This window comes from Penaeus japonicus, unplaced genomic scaffold, assembly GCF_977035675.1.
Source record: "Penaeus japonicus unplaced genomic scaffold, GWHDUDI00000001_assembly GWHDUDI00000013, whole genome shotgun sequence".
In the NCBI taxonomy this organism is placed as follows: Eukaryota; Metazoa; Arthropoda; class Malacostraca; order Decapoda; family Penaeidae; genus Penaeus; species Penaeus japonicus.
In genome coordinates this window covers 5589063-5599062 of record NW_028234415.1, presented here as the reverse complement: position 1 = coordinate 5599062, position 10000 = coordinate 5589063, and the positions used below count along the sequence as shown (strand labels likewise).

The following is a 10000-nucleotide window of genomic DNA, read 5'->3' as shown; positions in this document are numbered from 1 at the left end:
TTACCTGAAAAACAAGCTGGAAAGGGGCAAGACCATTAATTAATTTATGCAGGTTGACACTACAATATTAAAAGCACTGATGATCAAAAGTAACCTCATATAAATAAATCAGCAACCAAAGGTAAACTAAAGTTAGGATTAAATGTTAAGGAGTTTTATGATAAGTAAAAAATCAAAGATTAATCAATATTAGATAAAAAAAAAAAGGATATATTATGTTAAATTCTGCTATGATCAAACAAAATATCAGACCAAAACCACTACTAATACAAGACAGCTCAATGCAGTTACCATACAACAATAACAGTAAAATACACAGGCTACATAGCAACAAGCCCCACTGATACCGAGGCATACACTCTGGCTGGTATATCATTTCCACATTAATTTTGAATCTGATTTTTTTACACAAAAATAATTGTATCCATGTACAAGAAACAAATCCTGTTTCCTCATACAAGTTCTTTTTCTAGACTATCATTATATATCATGATGTTGAAAATATTCTCTTTGGTGTATCCAATCAATCAAGTCGATTTCTATACTCTTTTAAATCTATATCCATAAAAATATCAAAATGAGAAGAAAACTATTAAAAACATATATACATACATTCTCCTTTCTTTAATACAATGCATTAAAGATATTTCTAAAAAAAAATCTATATCATGGCAAAAACTTATATCAGCAATGCATCACGGTCTTTATAAATATCAATATACTTTTAAGTCATTATAATACCAGGTACAGAGTGCGTGCTAAGGCAGATGTGAGTTAGTGAGAAGCAGCGGAGACACATTACCGTCTTACGCACCTCCAGCATCTTGTTCTTCAGGGACACCGACTCTTGGCGGGTTGCTAAGAAGTTCTCTCGGGTCTGATGGGCAGAAGGTATGTCCACAGGCAGGTCGGAGGGGGATTTAAAGAAAATTTTAAAAAGAATCAAACAAGGAGAATTTAAGGTTTATGATATATTTCCTATGCAGGCTTGCTTTACATATAAATATTAAGTGAAAGATATGAAACCACAATGATTTATTATTCAATATCTGGCAAATACGCTATATACAAATGAAATCTTTAAAGCAATATAGATATACCATAACTTCAAATCTAAAACTTAAAAATCAAATAATGCTCTTTTCCGGACTAACCCTTTGTACTCGAACTTGTAGATCACGCATGTAAGGGTTACAGTCATTGAACACTTCGTGGCCTTGATGATAGAACGTCAACCAACCATACATGTAACTCAACAACTGTGGGGGAAAAGAGTGTATGAATAAGTAAAAAAAAAAATGTTGGAATGGCTATATAACTATTTTAGTTAACAAAGAACAGGTTAAAAACTTGGTATTCTTAACCCTATCAAAATCTTTTTGATATATCAACTTTGAGGAAATAAATAGTTATTGTAATTTATCAAAACAATATCTTCAGCATTCATTTCATATTTTGTTCTTCTTTCTTTACTTTTCCTCTCTCTCTTTTCTGAAATGAGGTTTTGAGTCACTGAATCAAGACATTGGTAAGGGACAGGAACTAAATTCTTTTCAACAGATTTACCCTCATCCCAAATGAAATTCTTGCTGAAAAGCTGAAATCAACAGGAATGATTATAACCAACAATAGTAGTAAGAGGCAGGAAGCAAGTAAAGAAGTAAAAGAAAAAGAAAAAAATATATCGCAAAAACAGTACCCTCTTGAAACCACGTAAGCATAAAAGACATGGGAATGTAACTATTCAAGTAACCTCCTTTTCCCTAGAACAATCTGATATAAAATCTCGTAACGAGTGAAGCTTGTTCAAAGCACTAAATACAGAATGAATACAAAAAAATTACCGTTTCCACAAACTCAAACTTCTTCCTCTCCTGGACCTCCTGCAGCAAAAATACGTAATCAAGTGAGGCGTGCACAAAGTGCCGCTGTTCCATCTCCACTGATGCATCAGCCTGGAAAGGAAAATGTACATTGTAATTATGACATCAAAGAAACAATACAATATCAATCTTTAAGAAAGAAGTAAACATGTCTTGTTTATTAGTATACTTAAAAAACGTTTTCTTATGAGGTCATATGATCTCTCATAATCTTTTTGCAAGCAATGACACCATCATCTTTAAATGGAATTATCTAGTAAAGAGACATGAAAAATATTAGCTATGATAGAAGATCACAGGAAAAGGGAGCAACCATCATTTAAGGTAAATTGTCTTCATATAAATACTTTTACAACTGACTATGAATAAAGGAAGTGCCGACACATTTTTTTGTGAGAAATACAAAAATAAATATATAAATACAAATACAAATCATTCATCATCTATAGACACAACAATACACAGTAATAAAAATTGACAAAAGAGAGAGAGAAATGGCATTACGCCATATAATAACCATTGCCCCAAGGCTAAAAATACATATCAGTTGATGGTGGAAAATGTCAGACATTAGTAGTATGGATGGGATGGGGGGGGGGGGGAAGGGACAGAAAAGCAGGCACCAGTGGGGCAAAACTTGACGGTGTTACTAATGTAAAGATACTGGCCATGGTGATACTATCAATTTATCTAGTTAATGACGGTAGAAGTTTCAGTGTTGGTAAACCCATAACGAAATAAATCTAAGATATAAAAGGTATGAAAGTTGCAGAGGAGCTTCTTGAAAGAGGAATGGCCATCGTAAACCTGAATAATGACAAAAATGCCCATCGAACCATTCAGGAGAGCATTTAATAAAAGCAGCTATTAAAAGAAAAGGATTATGGCTACACAGGCAACCCATGGGCGATGGTAGTTGAACTGTGTGTGGACAGGGAGAGGGAGGGGGAGGGGGAGGGGGTAGGGAGTGTAGTTTCAGTAATGGCGGCGGCAGCGAGAATCTGGGAACGCAACACCTGAACTGAAAGGAGGTTGCAGCCTCCATTCTCTCGCTGGGATTTCCTCTTTGTTGGTCTCGGCCACGAGGGAGAAGGCTCGTCTTTCTTTCCCTGTTGCCAAAGCCAACTCTCTCCTTTTCTTCCTCCGCCCGGACGCGCCCGCTTCTCATCAACGCCTGCACTTTATTCTCCTCGCTTTCCTTTTCTTCGCGGCATCTTCAATGTACTTTCCCTGAACGGTTTCGAGCTCTCAGCCCACTTTCCCCGCCCTTGAACGTTCCGGTTCTCATAAGAAACGCTTCCCAGGAGATATTTAATTTGATATAATGATATCATTGGACACGGCACAGTATCTCTGGCCATAAAAATTGTATAAGCATTAGCATTTTACGACACATTTGGCTCTGCAATATAAACACCGTAAAAGTTCCCCCGAGTGGCATCTCCTACACACAACCCCAACGCCCCTCACCGTGAACTCGCATTTCCTCGGGAACTCCAAAAGTTAAGAAATAGTGCAGGTATTAAATTGCATTTATTTGTTTTGTATGGCATGGAACAGTCTTTTTGTTTGTTTCGACATTCTCAAGTGATATCAAGAGCAAAACTACAAACTTGTATCTTATACAATATTATTCCTAGCAATTCTGAATAGAAATGTGTGAAAATAGTAGCTTTGCTAATTAAATGCATTATTGAAGTTGCTGTGAAGCTTCCGTTAAAGTGAGTTATTTCGATCAAAATATCCTGTGGTTATATACGAAATATGATGAAATTCCACATAAAAAATGGTGGAAATTTAACGTCAACTCAGTCTTTCTCTGTCTCTGTCTCTCTCAAAGAAATTATCAATAATCTAGGTTTCCAAATTGCATACAATTTCACGACAAATGTCTACAAAAAAAATATAACTACTCGTCTAGCATTATTGTCATCACATTTTTTTTCTACCCTCTTATACGGTCACACACGCAGCTTATTCTGAGCAATTAATCCAATTGAGAACATTACAACAAGTTTATACTATAGGACGCCTTTTGATTGAATATCACAACGGTCATATCTATCAGCTGAGTCACATAAGTATGAATAACAATATAACACGACATCTAGTGTATAACGTTAAGTACTGACTTACTTTCATCTTTCTTTCATATAATTACAATACAGGAATAATAAGCAAATTGCGCAAATACATCTTTCTAAGTTCCAATAATCTTTCTTCGTCCATCGAGCGAACAAACGGGAATTAATACGAAAACCTAAAAATAAGTCTTTCCTGCTGTAAATCCTTCGAATTTCCATTTCTTTACTGCTCTTTCGTTTCCTTCATTTCTTTCTGTATGCTTAACCCTTTTCTTTGTTCTTTTCTTTCATTATTCTTCTTCACCGTTTTTCCCTCGGTACCTCTGAGTTAATGACCTTCATGCCACCAGTATCCCTGTACAGTCCGACTTTTATCAGTATTTCCGATCAAACGTCACACTCACCCATAACTACCCCTACTCCTACTCCTACTCCCACCCACACCCACACCCACGCCCACGCCCCCACCCCCCCGGCCACACCCACACCCCCACCTCACCCCGTAACTCTGTAACATCAAGATCCACACCGACCCTCGCTACCGCCCCTTACTAAGCCCTTTTCTGGCCTGTACATGGCTTCCAGACCTCCCCTCCTCCCTTTTCTCACCCCCCCGCCCTTCCCCCACCGACGCTCCTCTGGCCACCCTTACTACCCCCTATAAAGTCGGGAGCGAAATGTCAACCTGCAGTAAAAGCGCAATAATGCCCCATTGACCGCTAGTTTGCTCCGTTCCTCCGTTCCTCGTGGCACTGGAAGGGCAAGAGCGGGCGACGGGGGAGACGACCAAGCGGACCGCACAACGAAGAGACACGCTCGCACATATAAGGAGAGAGAAAGAGAGAGAAAGAGAAAGAGAAAGAGAAAGAGAGAGAGAGAGAGAGAGAGAGAGAGAGAGAGAGAGAGAGAGAGAGAGAGAGAGAGAGAGAGAGAGAGAGAGAGAGAGAGAGAGAGAGAGAGAGAAAAGAGAAGGAGAGAGAGAAGAGAGAGAGAGAGAGAGAGGAGAGAGAGGAGAGAGAGAGAGAAGAGAGAGAGAGAGAGAGAGAGAGAGAGAGAGAGAGAGAGAGAGAGAAAAGAGAGAGAGAGAGAGAAGAGAAGAGAGAGAGAGAGAGAAAGAGAGAGAGAGAGAGAGAGAGAGAGAGAGAGAGAGAGAGAGAGAGAGAGAGAGAGAGAGAGAGAGAGAGAGGGAGGGAGGGAGGGAAGGAGAGGGGGGAGAGAAACTAGGAAGACATTTCGAAAGCCTCCTTAGGACAATACGAAAGACTTATCACTGAGTCTTGAAAACTCAAGTAATCTAACGAAAAGAAACTCGAGAGTCCGAAGCTGTATCTGTCAGGGAGAAAAGAAAGAGGGTGAGAGGGAGAGGAGGCTATGAGGATGGGGATTGGGAGGAGAAGGGGGAAGGAAGTATGGGGATAGGGGGGAGGGGAAAAGGAGATATGGGGATAGGGAGGAGAAGCAGGAAAGGAGGAGGAGAAGAAGAAGAAGAAGAAGAAGAAGAAGAAGAAGAAGAAGAAGAAGAAGAAGAAGAAGAAGAAGAAGAAGAAGAAGAAGAAGAAGAAGAAGAAGAAGAAGAAGAAGAAGAAGAAGAAGAAGAAGAAGAAGAAGAAGAAGAAGAAGAAGAAGAAGAAGAAGAAGAAGAAGAAGAAGAAGAAGAAGAAGAAGGAGGAGAAGAAGAAGAAGAAGAAGAAGAAGAAGAAGAAGAAAGGGGAAGGGGAAGGGGAAGGGGAAGGAGGAGAAGAAGAAGGAGAAAGAGAAAAGAGAGAGAAAAGAAAGGAGAGAGGGAGAGGGAGAGGGAGAGGGAGAGGGAGAGGGAGAGGGAGAGGGAGAAGGAGAAGGAGAGGGAGGGAGGGAGAGGGAGAGGGGGAGAGGGAGAGGGAGAGGGAGAGGGAGAGGGAGAGGGAGAGGGAGAGAGAGAGAGAGAGAGAGAGAGAGAGAGAGAGAGAGAGAGAGAGAGAGAGAGAGAGAGAGAGAGAGAGAGAGAGAGAGAGAGAGAGAGAGAGAGAGAGAGAGAGAGTAGATAAAGGCCGTTATGATTGTCTTCCCCTCGGCGAGCAGGGAGGGGAGAGCGCGAGGAGGCCTAGCTAGCGTTGTTTTGGATGGGTTGTCATGGCCACCTCCGGGACGGCGCGGCGCGGCGGAGCGCTCTCTTTCGCCGAGATTATCAATTACCATGGTCAGCCAAGGGTGAACTTATTGGAAGGGAGAAAAGGGAGAAGGGAGGGATAAATAAGGAGGGGATGGATGGAGCACGACGGAATCTCTCCCGGACGCCGTCGTCTTCGCCAAACCAATTTCGCCCCCTTGACACGGGGTGTATATACATCCATCCATGATCGTGCTCTGCCCCACGCCAAAACTATCCGGTCTTTCCTCGTTGATCATGTTAATGATATCTCATATGTCTCGACACTCCATTACTAATTTCCCCCCATTAACCTTTATTCTACGCTGGCTGCGTCGTATGTCTTCTCTCATCATTACCGGTGTCGCGTGGTCTGTTTGTCTCCCTCCTTGTTTTGTTTGTTTTGTTTGTTTTGTGCACTCCGTCAACAAACATTTTTTGCACCATTATACCATTTTTACTATAACGCCACTTTCTCCTTACAAAATACCATTCTTTTTCCCCTCAACAACACGTTCTCCGGTCCTAAGTATGGGCGACGAAGCGTCACGGACAGCCCAGGAGTGAGTGTGCGTCTCCGCCCACGCTCACATAACCTTCCTTCCAGCCAGACGACCCGCCCGCCTGGCCACCCCTCCCTGATCCGACCACACCCGATCTCTTCCATTTTTTCCCCTATTCTACATATCTCATTCCCTTTCTAATCCACCATCTTGCCGCCATTTAAACTTTAGTAATTCCTAAAATGTTTAGTGCAAATGTTGTAGCATTATTGTCGCTGCTTTCCTTCTCTCTCTTTCACAGGCCTACTTATTATTCCATTCGTCTATTCCCTAAAACTCCTCCTCGCTTTCCCTGCCCTTCCTCAACCCCTCGCCCAGCTCCGCCCGGCCCTCGCCCGCGCCGCCCCCTCAAATTACCATCTAATCTGCATGTTCATTTCCTCTCGTGACAACTTCTAGGTTAATGGAATTATTGATCATTACTTAATAGCCTCTGCAGCAGCCGCGATTACCGAGTCCACATTATACTAGCGCCGCGTGCCCAGTTTTGAAGCAGCCATTAGCTCTATGACCTATCATAAAACGGCAATGTTACAGGTAACCAATAGCAGAGTGAGAATTTGATTATCGATCAAATTACTCATTATTAGGTCACCACCCTAATATCAGGCATTGGCCCCACACCGCTACCATAGCGTAAGCTTGGGGACATATGTTTTGAAAGGACGCATAAACTCTAAGGTCCAGCGCACCAAGTTTCACTTCCTTCACCTATAGACATCAATGCACAGATTTAACTTCGTAAATGCGTTATTATAAGTTCTGTCTGGTCACATTTGATCTAAAGGTATGAACACTGAAGAAATACACGGAAATTTTCTTAAAGGAGAAAAAAAATAAACCAAGCACGCGGGCATTATTCCGTTGCCTCAGGAGACACATTACACGTAAAGGGCTGAACACCCTTCTCCAGTAGTGGATCCCTACTGGAAATATATATTTTACATTCTCTCTGCAGCCAGATATCTTTGATTACTACCACATGGTTGGCTAAACCAACTTGGAGTTATGAAGTGCAACATAATAACAACTAAACATAGTAAGACCTGCTGCAGTGAGTCAAGGTTAATGGGGTTTAGGTGGTGGGTGAATTGGATAGACAGGTGAGGTGGGCACGGGTTCGGCTCAGGTGGCATGTTAAACAGCAACGCAGGGGGAGGGGGAGAGGACCCCTCCCGCTCCGCCTATGCTGACCTACTTCCTCCTCGCCCTATCCTGTCTCCCTGCACTCCATACACTTCCCATTCCGGCCCTGTTCTCTAGTTCAGGTCTCCCTCGCGGAACTACCACACACCTTTGCGTTACCTTTGTTGTCCTAACAGATACATGACTCTGCCGCCCAAAAGCCCTCCTTCATAGCACAGGATATGGGTAGCAGTTAGCAATCACGGTGTTGGGTGTTGGCGGCCAAGGGAGGAAATATGAAGATATTATCCCCACGCGACCACCGCACAGCCATCCGCCCGTGGCGCGGCCGCCTTTACGCCCTCAACTTCTATTCCCTCGTCCTATGTATCTCTCCCTCTCTCTCTCTCCCTTACCCACACCCTCTCCCTCTCTTCCCTCTTTCCATTGCCACTGTCTCTGTCTCGGCTCTGGCTCTGGCTCTGGCTCTGGCTCTGGCTCTGGCTCTGGCTCTGGCTCTGGCTTTGGCTCTGTCACTGTCACTGTCACTGTCACTGCCACTGTCACTGTCACTGTCACTGTCACTGCCACTGTCACTGTCTCTGATTCTTATATTTCAGTGTGTTAGCGCGACATTCTCATCCTTCCGTTTCCTCTGTAATTTCCCCGCTATCCATCCCTTCCCTTTCACGAACATGCACACGTATATTTTTCATGATCAATCAATACATCCTCAAGTTCGTCAGACTATTCTATCCCCCCTCCCTCATCTCTCTAATTATCGGATACTTCCTCTGCCCTCCTCTACTTATGTTCTCATTCCTTTTTTTTTTCTCTTTTTCTCTTTTCCCCTCGATGTGCCTGCCTGCCTCCCTCCCTCCCTCCCTCTCTTTCTTATCTACTTGTATCTCCTTTTCCCCTTCGCTCTCCCTGCTTTCTTTTATTTCGTCTCTTCATTTGAATTGTTTCGATGGTCGCATCCCTGACTCACCTCGTAAAGTTTCGTATCTCTTGCCTCATCTTTTATGTTCTCTTTACTTGTTTTTTTTATGTTCGTTAGTCTTCTTTTTCTCCTGATAATTCACTTATATTTTACTATTTTCTCCATTCTGATCTCTCAGAGAAAACATAGCTCTTCCATATCTCTTCTCTTTTTTTTTCTCTTTTTCAGTGTAAGATCATTATGATACCGAAATCCATATCTAACCACTCCAGCCCCCTTTACCCTCTCCGACCTTCCTCCTTCTCACAGTCCCTCAATCTTTTCATGGAGCTCTGCCTCTGTCCCTGTTCCAGATTCTAACCTCTGTCCCAGCCTCTGCTTCTATCCCTGCCCTTGCTCCTGTTCGTGCCCTTGACCCTGTCTCTATCCCTGCCCCTTCCCTGGTTACTGTTGCTCTTTCTTTTCCCTTGTTTTCGTTAAATTCTCGTTCTCTTATAGTACCTTCTTGTCTATTGCCCATGCGCTTGAGTCTAGCCTAACCCCTACTACTATTCTCGTCCCTATCCCGCTAATGGTGCGCACCTGTTATGTCTGTCGCCCATGCCTTATATTTGAACTTGCAACTCAGCCCTAACCCAGCCCTAGTCCTTAGCCCTAACCCTAGCTCTAGCTCTAGCCTAGCCTTTACCCTTGCCTAGCTCTAACCCTAGCTTTGGGCCTTGCTCTAGCCTTGGCTCTGTCCCTAACCCTAGCCTGCTCTGCCGCATCCCATGTTCGTAGCGTGACACTTCCCACGCCCCCGCCGCCCCACGCCTCCTCCTCCTCCGTTATCATCGGCGGAAGCGACACGAGAGGCTGGATGCTGTCCAGGGATCGCTGTCGCAGCAGCAGCAGCAGCAGCACCCTCCCGCGGGTGGGAGGCTTTGCCGCAGCACGTTCACCCGCCCTGCATGCTTCTCGTCCTCCTTCCTCAACGATGCAAAGACACCTGCGAACTACCGGTCTTAGCTGTCAGGGATGCTGACGAAGTGCACGGATTTGGCGGCGAGATTTCTGTTCATACGGATGCCAACAACTCGAGGCCTAATTTCCTTGATTAATAGCTGATCATGATCGTGCATACCATAACGATACAATTACGTAAGCGGTAATATATTGCAATTTACCGACAACGTAATTATTAACAACCGATTTTTAAAATAACAATTTGCCAATTACTTATCTTAAAAAATAAGTTTCATTAATCAAAAACGCATATGGTAAAGTGTTCGGCGTTA

General features: G+C 43.3%; 1 protein-coding gene across 1 annotated transcript in view; it reads right to left on the bottom strand.

Moving 5' to 3' along the window:
* Positions 1–10000, bottom strand: part of LOC122266042 (GTPase regulator associated with FAK) — a gene marked incomplete at its 5' end in the record, with an annotated part of 65067 nt that overhangs the window by 25623 nt on the left and 29444 nt on the right. The window contains 4 exons of the mRNA XM_086542885.1: positions 1–16; positions 728–877; positions 1155–1259; positions 1845–1955. The exon at positions 1–16 is cut by the window's left edge and continues 80 nt beyond it. Coding sequence (XP_086399011.1) covers positions 1–16; positions 728–877; positions 1155–1259; positions 1845–1955 — 382 coding nt within the window. The remainder of the gene's footprint in view (positions 17–727; positions 878–1154; positions 1260–1844; positions 1956–10000) is intronic.